General features: G+C 43.4%; 1 protein-coding gene across 1 annotated transcript in view; it reads right to left on the bottom strand.

The window, feature by feature from the left end:
• Positions 1–18,225, bottom strand: part of SETD3 (SET domain containing 3, actin N3(tau)-histidine methyltransferase) — a 104,266-nt gene that overhangs the window by 40,787 nt on the left and 45,254 nt on the right. The window contains exon 8 of the mRNA XM_073610826.1: positions 14,451–14,707. Within this exon, the coding sequence (XP_073466927.1) occupies positions 14,451–14,707 (257 nt within the window). The remainder of the gene's footprint in view (positions 1–14,450; positions 14,708–18,225) is intronic.

Below are 18,225 nucleotides of genomic sequence, written 5' to 3' on the forward strand. Positions count from 1 at the left end.
AGTCTTTTGAATACATGCCATTTTAGTTTTAGTCGTATTTTAGTCATCTCAGTTGTTTTACTTTTAGTCGTATTTTAGTCGACTAAAATAATATTCATTTAGTCGACTAAAATGTTTTAGTCGGCTAAATTAACACTGTCGGCATCCTGATATAACAGGATCATCGGACATCGTATGATTATGTCCCAGGCATTAATAAAGGATTTTTTTTTTTCCAATTTTGCCTGCAGCTTGTAAATGTAAAATATATTATGTATAACAACTGCAATTGGGAAGAAGGACGATGGTATGCCAGAAAGCCTGAAAATCAAAAGATGAGCTTTAACACCTTGTCTTCCAGCTCCTGTGTTACGGAGGTCAATATGGATCTGATTTACAGCCTTCTATTATTCTGTTTTACCTTCTTCCAGCCAAGCCAAGTAACATCTGAAAACTGGGAGGGGAGAGGAGCTGAAGGCTTTATGAGATGATAAATCCATTTTTATTAAACGAGAGCAACTCGACGGTGCTGAGAAGCGATTTGGTAAACAGCCTTGCTCCGCCACACATATATGGGCTCCGCTCCCCCGTTGCGACTTAATCAGAATATTAAATGGACCTGTTTACAAGATTCAAACAAGGAGCCAGAGCTGTGGGGAGATCCACAGTGCAATGCAGACACATTACCATCTACAGCCCTACAATATATACTGAAGTATTGGATGGTGTATTATCAGTAGCACATTTCCAGTTATTAATGTAAATGTTCAACTTTAACCCTCTCACACAGACTTTCTGGGCTTTAATTCCTGGAAATGTCGCGATTGGCTCTCACAGCAGTCACATGATCAGGAGCCCATCCAGCTGGCTCATGATCAGAAGCGATGACAGCTCAGCCATTGTGCTGGGAGAGCACACTCAGCACACAACATCAAGCAGCTGTCAACACATATGTGTGGCCACTGGGTGCTAAAGCCCACATTTCCTGTTGCTGCAGTCGGTATGGGGTTAATATAGTTGTAGACGTCAAAACATAGTTCCATGGTTAGTAAGGTTGAATAAAGACACCAGTCCATCCAGTTCAACCTGAGTGAGTGTGGGTGCGTGTCTACAATTCTCCCTATCCCTGTACATTGTGTCTCATTAAGATGCTCATCGATTATATCATTATTTAAGGTACTTGTATAGCGCCGTCAATTCACGCAGCACTCCACACATACATCGCACACTTACATTGGTCCCTACCCTCAAGGAGCCCACAATAAAAGGTCGCCAACTCACATTCATCTACTTGGGCCAATTTTGGACAGAAGCCAATTAACCTACCAGCATGTCTTTGGAGTGTGGGAGGAAACCGGAGTACCCGGAGGAAATCCACGCAGGCACAGGGAGAACATGCAAACTCCAGGCAGGTAGTGTTGTAGTTGGGATTCGAACCAGCGACCCTTTTTACTGCTAGGCAAGAGTGCTACCCACTACACCACTGTGCCACCCATGCAATATGAACAAAGTATATACCTCTATAATTTATACTTGTCTCAATTAAGAGCACTGAGTGTCATTTCTGTCTCCAGCTTCATCCCTCTTATCTGCATGAGTCACTTCTGACAAGTTTTACTGACACCAAGAGAAAAATGGTGACAGGAGAGGGACCTCAAGCTGATTGGCAGCCTCAGTTCTGTTCCTGTGTGCTGTGGGAAAGGGGGGGGGGAGTATGCCTTCCCTCCAATCAGCTCTCAGAGCTCTCCTCATTGAGCTCTGCCGTGTGTAACTTCAGCTCCAGTCACAATTTTCCATTTTCTGACAGCTCAGACAAAAGGATACTGTATCTTTGCAAAATGCCTCTCAGGAAGCCATCACAGAAACAAGTGTCCCCAATGAAAGATTTCTGGGAATCCTCTCTCATGTTCTGGTCAATAGGACAAAAAACCAAGGTAAATCTGCCTAGTGGGGTCCCAGACAAAGTTCTGCATTTGGCTAATAACCAAACAGGTCTATACTTACCTGCTCTGTCCATTGGAAATGCACAGAGCAGCCGTGAACCTCCTCTTTTTGGGTCTCCCACCAGCGCTCCTGGCCGCTCCCCTCTGTTCAGTGCCCCCACTGGAAGCCGCTTCCCATGGTGGCACTCGTGCGTGCTCGCACCCGAGCCCGCTGCTGCGTCCAGTGACACAGGCAGGCCCCCACCCCCTCGTCACTGGCTTTGATTGACAGCAGCGGGAGCCAATGGCTCCCGGTACCCCAGCGAGACCCGGAAGTGAGGGGAGAGAAGAGCTGCAGACATGCACAGCGCTGGATCGAATGAGGGCTCAGGTACGTAAAATAGGGGGGGGATGCTGCTAACACCTAAACATTTTTTACCTTAACGCAAGGAATGCATTAAGGTAAAAAATGTTTAGGCTTTACAACCACATTAAAGTTTTAAGCTGGAAGGTCATCCCAGCTGCAGTCGAACACCAGTGTCCACCATGGTAAAACAAAGTTGATATTTAGAAAGAACAGGCGATTAAAACCTCTACAAGTTTCCCTTCACTTTCCTTTGAACCCTCGCTGTACCCATGTATCCTGCCAATACACACAGTGCCTATAAAAAGTATTTACTCCCTTGGAAGATTTCACCTTTTAGTGTCATTTCCCAGCTGCTTTACAAGTTGGCCCCTAAGGTAAAGTGGATATGAATAGTGATGATTTCCTATCTTATAGGCAAGATCTAGAATTTTTAACTGCACCTAAGTAGAACCCCAAGAAAAAAAAAGAAAGAAAATTCTCCCCTTTATCTTAAGCTCCTCCTCAAAAATAGCAGTGCACTTTCTGGTATGTGCCTCTAGTCACTTCTGTGCATACAGCCTCATAGCTGTATATCTGCAGTGTGAGATATAAGGCACTGCTGCCAGTGACAACTAGTCTCATGAGATTTGGAGAGGTCACTACTATTCTGCTCAAGGTTTCCTTTGCTGAAGAGGAGGCAGTGCCTCAGGACCTGCACTGAAAGTATCTCCCTGCTTCTGCTTCATTCATTCTGTGGATCTGTGCTTCCTCCACCTCTCCTGAAGCTTCTTAAAAAGAGAAGTATGGGAATTTGTTTTTTTTCCGATTCATACTTACCTAGGTGGATGCAGCATCGGTCCAATGCTGCATCTGCCCCCTGCCGGCTCTAAGGCTGAGAACCGAGCGATCAAACCGCGCTCCCTGGAGCGCTGGGCTGTGGGGTGGGCCGCTCAGGCTCTCAGTGGCTTGTTGAGAGGCTGAGCCAGGTATTGGTCCAGGCATGTGGGCGGATCCTGGCCATATAGTCGTGATCTTTCCAGAGCCTGGACCGTCTCTGCTTCAGACCGCTGTCTGCTGAAAATTGGTCACAGGAGTGCAAAACGATCTGCAGTCTTGTGATCCATAGAAGTACAGCCAAACAAGCGTTGGCTGTACTTCTTTAAATATTAACCTACCAGTCCTTGGGGGGAAACTATGACACGTGGAAGCAAAGCCCTCCTAGATGCATGGCTGCCTAGCTTTCTTAGACATCGACTTTAACACAAGAATCCAACTCCTGATCTGCATACTTGTTTTGTGCAAGTGACTCAAATACTGAAGCCACTGGGTTAGCATGACAGATAGGCAACTAGTATTCTCAGAAGGAGAGGTAACTAATGGCAGCCACCATAGAAATAGACCAAGTAAAGCTTTCGGGCCTCACTTTGGCCCTAGATATCGATGTCCTCTGGACCCAGGATCGACAAGCCTTATCTATCTGTCTACTATTTCTATTTCTCCCCTCTTCTTGTCTCCTTTTACTTTGTATGAACCCAACAGGCACTTGCCGGTTTTCTTTGGGTTTGGAATGTACTGTATAGTTTCTATGTTACTGGCTCGTTTCACCCCTCAGTATTATAGCCAACATCCAGTTATAGAATTATGTGACATTTTTATCGCTCACACTCATGTTTTCTGTGTATTCTTATGTGTGCATGCTATGTCCGTTTGCTACTGGAAGTATGCATGACCCCCGGTGATTGTTATCCTTTTCTGTGTATTGTAAAACCTTTACAATACACAGATATTAAAATCGTTTCAATAAAAATTGTCAATTATAAAAAAAAAAAAAAAAAAAAAGAAGAAAAGAGAAATAGACGGAGTAAAGGGACAAATGTAACTCTTTGGGTGTCCTGCCTGCCACATAGGGCTGTGCTCTGGGACACAGTTATGTAAAAAATCTCTGTATGGGCAGAAATACAAAACCTTTGGAAAGTAAAACAGCTCCCTTATATATACAGTATCTCACAAAAGTGAGTACACCCCTCGCATTTTTGTAAATATTTTATTATATCTTTTCATGTGACAACACTGAAGAAATGACTCTTTCCTACAATGTGAAGTAGTGAGTGTACAGCTTGTATAACAGTGTAAATTTGCTGTCCCCTCAAAATAACTCAACACACAGCCATTAATGTCTAAACCGCTGGCAACAAAAGTGAGTACACCCCTAAGTGAAAATGTCCAAATGGGGACCAAAGTGTCAATATTTTGTATGGCCACCATTTTTTTCCAGCACTGCCTTAAGCCTCTTGGGCATGGAGTTCACCAGAGCTTCACAGGTTGCCACTGGAGTCCTCTTCCACTCCTCCATGACAACATCACAGAGCTGATGGATGTTAGAGACCTTGCGCTCCTCCACCTTCCGTTTAAAAATGCCCCACAGATGCTCAATAGGGTTTAGGTCTGGAGACATGCTTGGCCAGTCCATCACCTTTACCCTCAGCTTCTTTAGCAAGGCAGTGGTCGTCTTGGAGGTGTGTTTGGGGTCGTTATGTTGGAATACTGCCCTGTGGCCCAGTCGCCAAAGGGAGGGGATCATGCTCTGTTTCAGTATGTCACAGTACATGTTGGCATTCATGGTTCCCTCAATAAACTGTAGCTCCCCAGTGCCGGCAGCACTCATCCAGCCCCAGACCATGAGAGTCCCACCACCATGCTTGACTGTAGGCAAGACACACTTGTCTTTGTACTCCTCACCTGGTTGCTGCCACACCACTTGACACAATCTGAACCAAATAAGTTTATCTTGGTCTCTCTAGACAACAGGACATGGTTCCAGTAATCCATATCCTTAGTCTGCTTGTCTTCAGCAAACTGTTTGTAGGCTCTTCATCTTTAGAAGAGTCTTCCTTCTGGGATGACAGCCATGCAGACCGTTTTGATGCAGTGTGCGGCGTATGGTCTGAGCACTGACAGGCTGACCCCCCACCCCTTCAACCTCTGCAGCAATGCTGGCAGCACTCATACATCTATTTCCCAAAGACAACCTCTGGATATCACGCTGAGCACCTGCATTCGACTTCTTTGACGACCATGGCGAGGCCTGTCCTGTTAAACGTCTGTATGGTCTTGGCCACCATGCTGCAGCTCAGTTTCAGGGTCTTGGCAATCTTCTTATAGCCTAGGCCATCTTTATGTAGAGCACCAATTCTTTTTTTCAGATCCTCAGAGAGTTTTTTGCCATGAGGTGCCATGTTGAACTTCCAGTGACCAGTATGAGACAGTGAGAGCGATAACACCAAATTTAACACACCTGCTCCCCATTCACACCAGAGATCTTGTAACACTAAGGAGTCACATGACACCAGGGAGGGAAAATGGTTAACTGGGCCCAATTTGGACATTTTCACTTTGGGGTGTACTCACTTTTGTTGCCAGAGGTTTAGACATTAATGACTGTGTGTTGAGTTATTTTGAGGGGACAGCAAATTTACACTGTTATGCAAGCTGTACACTCACTACTTTACATTGTAGCAAAGTGTCATTTCTTCAGTGTTGTCACATGAAAAAATAGAATAAAATATTTACAAAATGTGAGGGGTGTACTCACTTTTGTGATATACTGTATTTCATGTGTGTCATTCATCAGTCTGCCTAAAGTTCAACTTAAAGTTAGCATAGATATTTATAATGATTTAAACTTAAATATTTAGATCTACCTGAAGCCCAATTATGACTGGTTCTCTTTTTCCCCCCAAGTTGAAGTAAATAAGGTTTGGAAAGACTGGTGTAAAGAATATGAAGCTTCTACCTGGGGAAGTCATCAGACTGTCCACCAGTGTAACAACTTGATAAGACAGAGAGGAATCTTATCGTTATATATGCTATCTGGCTGGGGAAGTGGGAAATGATGAATGAACAAGGCTCGGTAGATGCTGATTAGGTTATTCCCTGGTTGTTGTGCGTACATGAAAGCAGTTGACGTGTAGAAACATTACTAATATTTGGAAGGCACAAGGGCCGATGGGGCGATTAGGCTCCATTCTCCTGTCTCAGTGGATGCTTGTCATTAGGTAAAATCTTGTTTTCTGTCCTGGGACTCATGTTAAGTATTTTCAAAGAGAAAAGGATACTGCAGAAAGTTTACTTTGTGAAATATTTAAAGCTGAACTCCAAGAAAACAGTTTCGGTATACGACAGCAACACGAATAAGTTTTATTAGCCAATGGATCTTGGATTCTTTTTTTTTTTTACGTTCATCTCAAGCCAACACATTAAATACCCTCCACCTCCATCCTGCCTCCCTAGAACCTGTTTGGCATGTTTTTCCCCTAAATATCTTGTATGCTCTCCCAAGTCTGCTGTTCAGACTTTTGCTGGCATGGTTTCTGGGTGCAGGAGACTGGTAATCCAATGCTGCAGATGTGCCTGCACCACCACCATGTCCCCTCATGCTGACGTCATTGCCTACAGACTTTTGTAAGGACCCCAGTGCTGGAGAGCCAATATGAAGTCTAGGCACCACTCGGACATTGACATGAAAACCCGAAGAAGCTCCTGCCTCCTGTGCACAGAATAACAACCTAGACCTGAACGGCACGTGACCACAAATCTAGAAATTTAGGTGACTAAAAGGGGAAGTTAGATTTTTTTTTAGCTTTTTAAATAACGATTAGTTAGAGGCGGGTAGGAATTTAACCGCTTCCGGACTGCCCACCACATATATACTGTGGCAGGGCGGCCCGGCTGCGTGAAACATACCTGTACATTGTTTTGTCTTACGGGTCTGGGGCACGCGTGCCGCCGAAGACCCGCTCCATTTGGACACAGCGGGAGCCAATCGGCAGATCCTGCAGCCGCTATGGCCGCCGGCCACCCCCGATCCTTCGCTGGAGAGGTAGAGTGGCAGTCCGCGGTTCTGTCACAGGAGGAAGAGAGAGAGAGATCTTGTGTTCCTGCTAATCAGGAACAAAGATCTCGCTCTTCCTCCAGTCAGTCCATCCCCCCATAGTTAGAAAGTACTCCCTAGGAGCACACTTAACCCTTTGATCACCCCTGATGTTAACCCCTTCTCTGCCAGTGTCATTTATACAGTGCATTTTTTTTTAGCACTGATCACTGTATTAGTGTCACTGGTCCCCAAAAAGTGTCACTTCGTGTCAGATTTGTCAGCTGCAAGTCCTGCTAAAAATCGCTGATCGCCGCCATTACTAGTAAAAAAATAATAATAAACATTTTTTATAAAAATATCCCATAGTTTGTAGACGCGATAACTTTTGCGTAAACCAATCAATATAAGCTAATTGGGATTTTTCTTACCAAAAATATGTAGCAGAATACATATTGGCCTAAATTGATGAATACATTTAATTTTTTTTTTTTACATATTTTTAATGGATATGTTTTATAGCAGAAAGTAAAAAATATATTTGTTTTTTTTCAAAATTATCGCTCTTTTTTTGTAAATAGCGCAAAAAATAAAAACTGCAGAGGTGATCAAATACCACTAAAAGAAAGCTCTGTTTGTGGGAAAAAAAAGATATACATTTTATTTGGGTACAGTGTCGCATGACCACGCAATTGTCAGTTAAAGCGATGCAGTGTCGTATCACAAAAAATGACCTGGTCATTAAGGGGGGATAAAACCTTTTCGGGGGTGAAGTGGTTAAACAGACAGCCCAGAGTTCAGCATTAAGTCAGTCGTGTGATCCAGGCTTCCCTGTCACAAACAGAAACTGTCTGGACCTCTCTGGGGACTTTACTACTGTTATGAATTCCAGTTTGGGCCAGGACCCACTCTAGTCATTGAATGAAAAAGTAGCATATGTTAGGCTGCTTTAACCATGCTCTGTTGAAACAAAATGCATCAAAAACACATATGGGTTTACTTCCTCTTTGTTTCCCTGCAAAGGTAAAGTATAATGGGCTACTATGCATCTCATAGTAGCCCATTATGTGTCACTTACCTGACACAGGAGCCTGCAATGTCACTGTTGTCCACTCTGCTACGGAGCGTCCATCTTCTTTCTGGGTATTGTGGCTCCGGCGCTGTGATTGGCCGGAGCCGCAATAACATCACTCCCGCACATGCGCACGGGAGCTGCCACTAATGGCACATTGGCGTTAGCAGCGGCATGCTCGGTGCGCCTGCGCGCCACTGTCTACGGCATATGCGCCATAGACAGCGGTGCCTGTCTTTTTGCAAATATCCCCTAAACCGTGTAGCTCAACGTGGTCTGTAAGGGTTTACAACCACTTTAAACACTTCCTTTCCTAGGGTGACAACACTGCTCCTCCATAGATACAGTACAGTAAAAAAAAAAAAAAAAAAAAAAAACAGTATAATATATATATATATATATATATATATATATATATATATATATATATATATATATATATATATATATATATATATATATATACATATACACACACACACACACACACACCATAGTTTGTACTTTCATGCAAACAAATCAACATACACTTTTTGGGATTTTTTAAAAAAATTTTTACCAAAAGACATATAGCAGAACACATTTTGGCCAAAATTTATGAAGAAATCCAATTTTTTTTTATTTTTTTTTGGATATGTTTTGTAGCAGAAAGTAAAAAATATTGGATTTTTTTTTTCAAAAACTTTTGGTCTTTTTTCATTTATAAATCACAAAAAATAAAAAAACACAGTGGCGATCAAATACCATGAAAAGAAAATGATATACATATTTGTTTAGGTAGAGTGTTGCATGACCGTGCAATTACCAGGTAAAGTAGCGCAGTGCCAAATACCAAAAAGTGGATGGTCATGAAGGGGCTAAAACCTTCCGGAGCTGAAGTAGTTAAAGTAACGTATGGATTTTGTAACATTGCAGCTGTAGTTGTATTGGTACCTGCTACCAGGATTCTTTACTTGCGGTCTAACGCAAAGGGATTACTTTAATCAATGTGCCCCCCTGCTTTTCACTACTCAACCACAGACTGGGGGAGGAGAGGAACTTAAAAAAAAAAAAAAAAAAAGAAGAAGAAGCAGAATCTCTACAGCTAACTTTCCTACAATCACTCATCAGATAGCAAACAACATTAAATGATTTGGGAAAGGAGGGGTGAGGCCGTTGAGAATGCTTGCAACTGTGAAGCGTACAGTAGTAAGTGCCTTTATTTTCATAAAATGTCACATTTATAGAAATAATTTTACAGATCATTATTTTTTCACCTCTGCTAGTAGGAGTAGTGTGGGGGGAGATTTACTAAAACTGGAACACACAGAATCTGGTGCAGCTGCGCATAGTAACCAATCAGCTTCTTCAATTAGGTTTTGACAATAAGCCCTCGTTCACATCGGGGCGATTTCACAGGTCTAATCGCATGCCAAATCCCTGCCTATCTCTGACAACAGCACCATCCGAATCGATGCAACGCCAACTTTGCGGCGCAGCACCGATTCCCAAAAGTATTTCCTGCACTACTTTTGGCAACTTCGGGGGCGTTTTCAATAGACATCTGTGCATGAACCCGTAGAGACGTCTCTCAAAACGCCAGTTCAAAATTGTGCAAGTCGAGCTGAACTTAAACTATTTCAAACCCGTATTCAGTGTGAACCTAGGCTAAAACCTGGAAGTTGATTGGTTACTATTCACAGCTGCACCAGATTCTGGGTGCGCCAGTTTTAGTAAATCTCTCCTACACTGTCCTCTATACAAGCAGATGTGGAATAATTGATCTATAAGGCCTGGTTCACACCTATAAAGGCCTGGTTCACACCTATAAAGCCTGGTGCACACCTGTGCACTTTTAGTTGCTTTTTGCAGAAACGCACTACAGTTCATTCAAAATGGTTTCCTATGGGACATGTTTACATCTATGCTTTTTCCGCCCGCTGCGTTTTTTGGAAAGGGTCAGGGACTTTTTTTTTTTTAAACACAACGGTGCTTTTTTTTGCTTTTTTGGTTCAATAGACTTCAATGTAAAAGCTGCAGAAAAGCATGTGCGTGCGTTTTTGCCGCGATTTGCAGTTTTTAATTTGCCCAACAACAAATTGGCAAACAAAAAAACACCCACAAAAATGCAAAATGCAAATTGTGTGTGCAAGAAACTTAAAACACACAATAAACAGCACTGCAGAAACTGATCAAATCAAACTGCATAGGTGCAAACTGAGCCTAAAATTATCTTTATAAATAGGACGCTCTTCCCTGTTGTGTCTACTACAACACTATTTTTAGCACTACAGCTGCAAAAAAGATGCTTCAAATAGCCACCTGCTGGCTGAAAATGGTAAATACTCTACATATTTGATTAAATGCACTGGAAGGGAAGGCCCCCAAAACTGCACGCTGTCTTTCGCCAGTAGTTTGGCAATGCAGAAGTGCAGTGGCACTTAAAATGAAGCCTAAAGACCCTTTTCTCCTTGGACCTCAGCGTCCAAAGATGCACTTGTGACCATTGCTGTCAGCGAGGTTGCTTGCCTAGGAGGTTCCAAGATTTATTCCAAACACGTTTCACACCTGTTTCTTTTCATCACACAGGGACACGGCCTGGCTGGAAATGGCAGCTGCAAAACATAAAATGTGTGTTTTACTCCCTATCCGTGAAGTCTGGCGGCCGAGCGCGGTTGGGACACTCTCCTCTTAGAACACAGCCATTTATGGGCAAGCCCATGAGAAGAAGCAGAGGCCAGACACACAGTTTATGAGAAGCAGAACAATGTAACCCTCAAGGCTGCCGGCCTTCTCCCCAGGATCCATCATAACTTGGCGCTTCACACCCACCTTATCCGGTGCAATAAAAGCAGAGGGGCCCAGATAAAGCCTTGTGTATAAGATACAGGCATTCCACACACCAAGTGGAACGGAGGACAGATCTGGAGCGGCTTGGCATTCTGCAGGACTCAAAACGTCTGTGTGACCCAGTGCCCTGAATAGGAGTGTTGCAGGAAGTTTACGCCAAGGGCTCATTCATTCCAGAAGGCACATAATGTACAGAAACGCATGCACATTGACATGCGTTGTTCTGCATTTCGCTGTGCATTGAAATTTATTTTTTTGATGCATTTTTTTTCTGTACAGGCTATAGGGTGAAAATACTTGGATTTTGACTTGTAAAAACCTTTTATTCCGTACAGGACACATTATTGGCTATTATTGAGTTATACTTCACCTCCAGATTATCAGACATTTGCAGATAACAAAGCTGAAACCTAGCCCTGCATAACCCCTCCCACTCCCAGCATGCCTCGCTTTTATTAGGAAGCATAAAGGAACGATCAAATGGACTATGCGATTTCCCTGTAGCTGCGTTTTTGAAAAACTGCATTTTATTTATTTATTTTGCACAGCAGCCCATTTATTTGATACTCCATTGGCAGGTGAACTGCATGCAAGTCTTAATTGTCTGAAATATAGGAGGTTCAATATTGAATAACTTAGGACACCTCCAAAGCATATGGGCTAAAGTACCTGTGTCATTCAGACATCTGGGACAATCAGGAGATGCGGATCTTCCCCATGAATACAACTTCTGTGGGGTATGATAAGTACAGTGTACTGAATAGGGGGGGGGGAGAGAGAGAGAGAGGTCCAACCCTTAATGGTCCTCAAGGCCAAGGACTTGTCCAAACCAGACTGAAGGAAGAACAAAACTCGCTCCACAACGTACTTCGTGAGGGTAAAACTTCTCTTCACACCAAGAAAGCCAAGCCATTAAAGCTAGTGACCAAGAACTAGGGTGGAACATACGGGTCCTTGAGATAATTGATCAGGAAGACCTAGCAGAGGCCACAAAGAGTGACAGAAGCCAATTTCCTAGTACCATTCCCTCCTGGCACAATTTAGGGAATGAGGATCACCGGAATGCCTTCCTTTGCTATCCTCCAGAGCAGTGGTCATCAACCCTGTCCTCAGGGCCCACTAACAGGCCAGGTTTTATGTAATACCTTGGGGAGATGCAGACTAGAATACTGCAATCACTGAGCAGCAAATGATATCACCTGTGATGTATTTCAGTTATCTTGCAAACCTGGCCTGTTAGTGGGCCCTGAGGACAGGAGTTGATGACCACTGCTCCAGAGCAAATGAGGCAGGAGCTTGAGAGAGGGGGGAGGGGAGGCAAGATCCCATGAAGTCACAAGGGTGTTCACCGCAAAGGCCCCATGGGTCCAGGTCCTGTCCAGTTTGTTGTTGAATCTGGATGCCAGAATGTCTACGTCGGGTATCCCCAACTTGAGACAGTGTCCAAAATACAGGGTGGAGAGACCATTCTCTGGGATCCACACATTGGCAGCTGAGAAGTCCGCCAATTTTCCACACCTGGAATGTGTCCTTGCGATGAGCCCGCATTGAACTTTATGAATCATTGCAGCTCAACACATCTGCCGAACGAACCCTTAAAGTGCATCTAAACCCAACAACAAAATTATGATCTATTGCAACTTATAGCCCTCAGATGTGGTGGCGACATACGTTTCCTTTTTCAGGGCTCTCTTTTTTTTTTTCTTATCACTTGGTGATCCTACCAGTAACACTCCCCCTGACCTAGGATGACCACGTTTACTCACTGTAATGTACCTATGGACAAACAGCGTTGTCACCCTAGGCCAATTTGGACTACTAACACCTCCATCTCACCTCATTTCCATTGCAATGAAATGTCTAAGGACAGGTAAGATCTGGTAAACTGATGTTTTATATAACTTTCCTTATTTATGGAAAATATTTTACTAATCAGCATGTATTACTGGGCACCTGATTGACATTGAGTTTGTTGGGCTTACTGTCTGCAATCTTTGTGGCTGCCTGGACGAGTAAGATCTAAGCTGCAGTATATAGTACATCTTTTTCTTAGATATAGGGTCAATTCACATTGACTTGCACTAAAATGCATAGACATTTCCATGCATTATAGTCGCATTTTGACATGCGTTTTAGTAACGAGGGAAGACAAATTTGTATTCGGATAATTTTTGTATTACATTTTTCCCCATTTTGTGTAAACAGGATGTCTACCACAACAACCCTAATCATTGTGATAGCGCTGGCTGGTCAAGGTCAGGGTAGGGTCGGGTAAGGGACAGCATGAGGGCGAGTATAGGGTCAGGGTGAGGTTAGGGTCAGGGTGAGGTCAGGGTCAGGGTGAGGGCGAGTATAGGGTCAGGGTGAGGGCGAGTATAGGGTCAGGGTGAGGGCGAGGTCAGTGTTAGGGTCAGGCTTAGGAGGGACAAAATAAGTCATAAAAGCAAACTTATTTTTTCCTTAACTTGTGCTGCATTGTGTTGACCTGTATAGTGCTAAAATGCATACGTGTTTCATTTTAATGCAACACAGGTCAACGGAGTGTTATGATGTGAACAAGACACATACTTTTTTTTTATTTTTTTTTTTTTAGGTGTCCTTGCATTGGCCTGCGCTAAAACGCAGATGAAAGTACTAATGTAAATTGGCCCTTAGATATATTTTCTGCTGAATGAAGTCCATAAAAGGGAAGGGGGACACACATCTACTACTGAGATCTGCATTGGATATATGAATGCGATTTTTGACACACGAAGCAGAGAGGAAGTTACACAATGCAAGATTCAGGAAGTACACTTACATTATATATATATACTGTATATATCACAAAAATAAATTCATAAGCAGTACTAAATTAATACAGTCAACAGTATCATTACACTTAATAACTGAATACTGCCTTCCTTTTGCTTGGAACATGTGAGTGCAAAACCGCTTGTTTTATCAAATAAATTATCCTTTGAATATACTGCACCATGAGGTGTATTTACTTTTATTACATGGGCTAAACTATGTGTATGCATCCAACGTTGTGAATACAGAGATCGAGTGTGGAGATTGTTATCTATCCTGTTTCCAGTCTGCTGGTGCCTGGTCGATTGTGGCTGATTGAGGGATTTCTCTCCTATGCAATGCTTATTTACCCCTGTAACAAGACTCCAAAGAGGAGGGTAAGAGGCAGTGTGTCTGGGTGCCGGTGGTGGTTATCCTCTCCTATACACTCTCCTGCTATATCCTATGGATTACAGGATTATTACCCCTATTTGATGATCAAAGGTTGTATGGACATTTCTTAGCGCTGCACCTATTTTTATATATATTCGTTTTTTTGTTGTTCACCAATATTGTGCTGGCTGCTTGTACCTTTATTATTTTTATTTTTAGTGTTATTTAGCGCAGCAGACACCTATTTTTATGCTATCATACACATACCTGAATGACTTTGTAGAAGTAGGCATACTGCCGTGCGGTGTTCTTATACTGGCTGAATACATCATGTATGGCTTGTGTACACTGCAGGTAGCGAACTTCATCCTCCTCAAAATACAAAGGAGTGTCATACGTGCTGGGGAGGGTCTTTATGTACGGCAGCCAAAAGGAACTGGGATCCGCTCTCTCGCAGAGCAGGTGGAAGGCGAGGGTGATGTTCCCCATTGCTTGTAAAATCCGGTCCTGTGAGTAGAGGGATCCTAAAGAAAAACAAGCAGATTTACACTTCACATTCTGCTCTCATTTTCTTATAAGGAGTACATCACATTGGGTTTGATTTACTAAAACTAGAGAGTGCAAAATCTGGTGCAGCTGTCCATGGTAGCCAATCAGCATCTAACTTCGGCCTGTTCAATCAAGCTTTGACAATAAAATCTGGAAGCTGATTGGTTTCTATGCAGAGCAGCACCATATTTTGCACTCTTGTCACCTTTTTCTTTATAATGGTTTCTGGATACTTTTATTTGAGCTGTTTCTTTTACCATTGTGAGGCACTGGCTGGCAGGATTTTAGGCGGTGTGTAGGTGTCACCTAGCTTTCTCATCCATGAATGGTATAGGGCTACAGAGTTTGTGTCTGATAAGGAGAGAGACAACTTTTTGTATTCTCAGATCTTAATAAGTCCTGGTCTTTGTCCTGGAACCTGGAGGCTTTGTAGTGCTTTGGGCGGGAATAAGCCTCTATATATTAGGTCCACATCTTACCTGGTAGCCAGACCCCATTATAAAGCTGGGCAGGGCAGCCATCAGAAATGTTGGGGCCCCTTACACAGCTTTAGGTCCGGGCCTGACCACCAATATTCCCCAGGGCCAACCCACTGGCCATCCCACCAAATCCACCCACAGTCCTGCAGGCAGCCCCCCCCATATCTGTACACACTCAGCCCCTTCTGACACACACATACACACAACACACCAAACAACTCTGGCCCCCCCCCTCCCTTCACTTGTACACACAGCTCCTACTTGTAAAGGAGGTTTTCCTAGTCCCAGCTCATTTCCACAAAGCTGTCACATGTCCCCAAGAGGAGCTTCAGCCGATCACAATCCAGAATACTGTACAAGCAGCACTCACACGAGGAGTGCACATGCAGGAAGCAGCCACAGGTGGCAGTAAAGAGCCCGATGTAAGCAAAATAAGAGCAAAATAAGAGCAGCAGCTGCCGACTCTTCTGTTGTGAATCAATGCATAGAGAAAGACAGGGCAGCCATGCTCCTCCTGGCCCTGCTCGGCGGTCTGGCCCCTGGGGATACCCGGGTCCCCCACGTGTGTATTGGTTACTCCCCCATAATGGCTGCACTAAATCTGGGTATACATGTACAGCTTTTTTTTTTTTTTTTTCAACCAGCGGGTTGGAAAAAAAATAAAATAAAAAATTGACAGATACCTGCATCAACACAAGCGATGTTGATGCAGGGATCTCTGCTGCCTATTGTATTTCCAATATACACAAAACAGATGCTGGTTTTCAAGCATGACTGGCAGAAGTCAGTGAATAGACCAGCTTCTGTTGAACAGACAGTGGAACAAATGTACCAAAAGTTGGCCGGTTCCCCTGCTGAACCGGCTGAATTTCGGTATATTAATGTGTACTGGGCTTTAGACTCAGCCAGGCTTCAAACATGTGAGCTGACTGATGCTCAGGACTCTCATTCTTGCTCTCTGTTAGGACAGATTCTTGCTCTCCCTGCGGCTGGGTGAAAAAGGCTGATTGCTGATAGAATAATAGAAAGTAATAAGAGCTGCCCGTTTGTGTTGGGGAACCCATTGAGGGGCGCCTTGTTTACCATGAACTGACCCGAGTTTAGTTAGTGGTTCGGACGAGCAGATGTTTGATGTTTGTTTTGTGCTATGGACCTGCTGGACAAATCCCTTCCGCACTGATGCTTGGTTTGTTTGTTGCCTTGCTGAATAAAAATGCTTTGACTGTCCCCGAGTGTCCCTGTCTTGCTCGGTTTACCACTGCAACAGGGGCTGAGCCTGCCTCCCTTATTCAGGTCTTATTTACTATCTTTATAAAACCTTTGTTCAGAAATAAACCTTAAAAAAACACGACAAAAGGATTCTCAAAGCAATTTCTGTCACTGTGACAATCATAAATGTTACAGTTGTCACCAGAGCAAGAGACGAGGGGAAATATTTCAACGGCGACATTTGTTCAGAGACAACTCTCTGGAAAAGGATTTCCCTTTAGTTTAAAGAGATTTCATGTTTCTTACTTTTGGATCTTCATGACAGGAAGTGAAGGGAAAACTCCCCAGTGGGGCACATACAGCAAATGGGAAATAAAACCGGACAGGCATTTCACTCATTTCCTACCATCTTTAGACATACTGTAGTGTAATTATCAAAGGAGCAGAGTAGGGCTCCAAGTAGTTGGGCATTCAAGCAGTTGGGCATTCAAGTAGTTGGGCATTCAAGACTTTAATTGGGGCACTAACCAAACGCGACACTGAATATCCTCAATAGGACATGCTGCGTCCAAGGAAATTCACAACAAACAGGAAAATGGCGGCCGTCTACATGAGCCCACAAGTACTAGACCGTATGGAGGCTATTAAAATTATAGAACGCATATTCTATACTATTTATGACACCGGTATTATGCCCCGTACACACGATCGGACATTGATCGGACATTCCGACAACAAAATCCATGGATTTTTTCCGACGGATGTTGGTTCAAACTTGTCTTGCATACACACGGTCACACAAAGTTGTCAGAAAATCCGATCGTTCTGAACACGGTGACGTAAAACACGTACGTCGGGACTTTAATTGGGGCACTAGCCAATAGCTTTCATCTCTTAATTTATTGTGAGCATGCGTGGCACTTTGTGCGTCGGATTTGTGTACACACGATCGGAATTTCCGACAACAGATTTTGTTGTCGGAAAATTTTATAGCCTGCTCTCAAACTGTGTGTGTCGGAAATTCCGATGGAAAATGTGTGATGGAGCCCACACACGGTTGGAATTTCCGACAACAAGGTCCTATCACACATTTTTCGTCAGAAAATCCGACCGTGTGTACAGGGCATAAATTGTTTCTGCCCCAATTTTGCCTCTTTGGCGTGACCTGTCTTCTCCCATCTGACAATCATTAGGCTAGTACTATTATTAGCCAATAATTTTTGCTATTTCGTAATGCCATATCTTTACTGTTTACCGTACAATGTTTCTTACGGAATCACGTTTAAGATTATGATTTAGATTGGTATGATGACACCTTCTACTTGCATTCCAAACATGTAATCACGTTGATTTGCTTTAAAAGAGAAGTATGGAAATTTCTTTTTTTTGTTGGGGAAACATACTTACCTAGGTGGATGCTGCATCTGTCCCCCTGCCAACCCTAAAGGCTGAGAACCGAGCGATCAAACACCGCAGATCGCTCGGTTCTCAGAACTCCCTGGACAGGTAAGTGCCCTAATATTAAAAGTCAGCAGTTACAGTATTTTTTTCACCCAGGCTGGACCTCCTCTTTAAGCTATGCGCTAGGACTTGACTCATTCCTCCTCCAAAGTGGAACTTAAAGTATAGGTAAACCCTCACCTTGTAAAACAACCCATTTAGTTTAACCACTTCAATACCGGGCACTTCCCCCTTCCCTACCCAGGCCAATTTTCAGCTTTCAGCGCTGTCGCATTTTGAATGACAATTGCGCGGTCATGCAACGCTGTACCCAAAAATTCATTTTGTTCCCACAAATAGAGCTT

Source organism: Aquarana catesbeiana, linkage group LG13 (assembly GCF_042186555.1).
Source record: "Aquarana catesbeiana isolate 2022-GZ linkage group LG13, ASM4218655v1, whole genome shotgun sequence".
In the NCBI taxonomy this organism is placed as follows: Eukaryota; Metazoa; Chordata; class Amphibia; order Anura; family Ranidae; genus Aquarana; species Aquarana catesbeiana.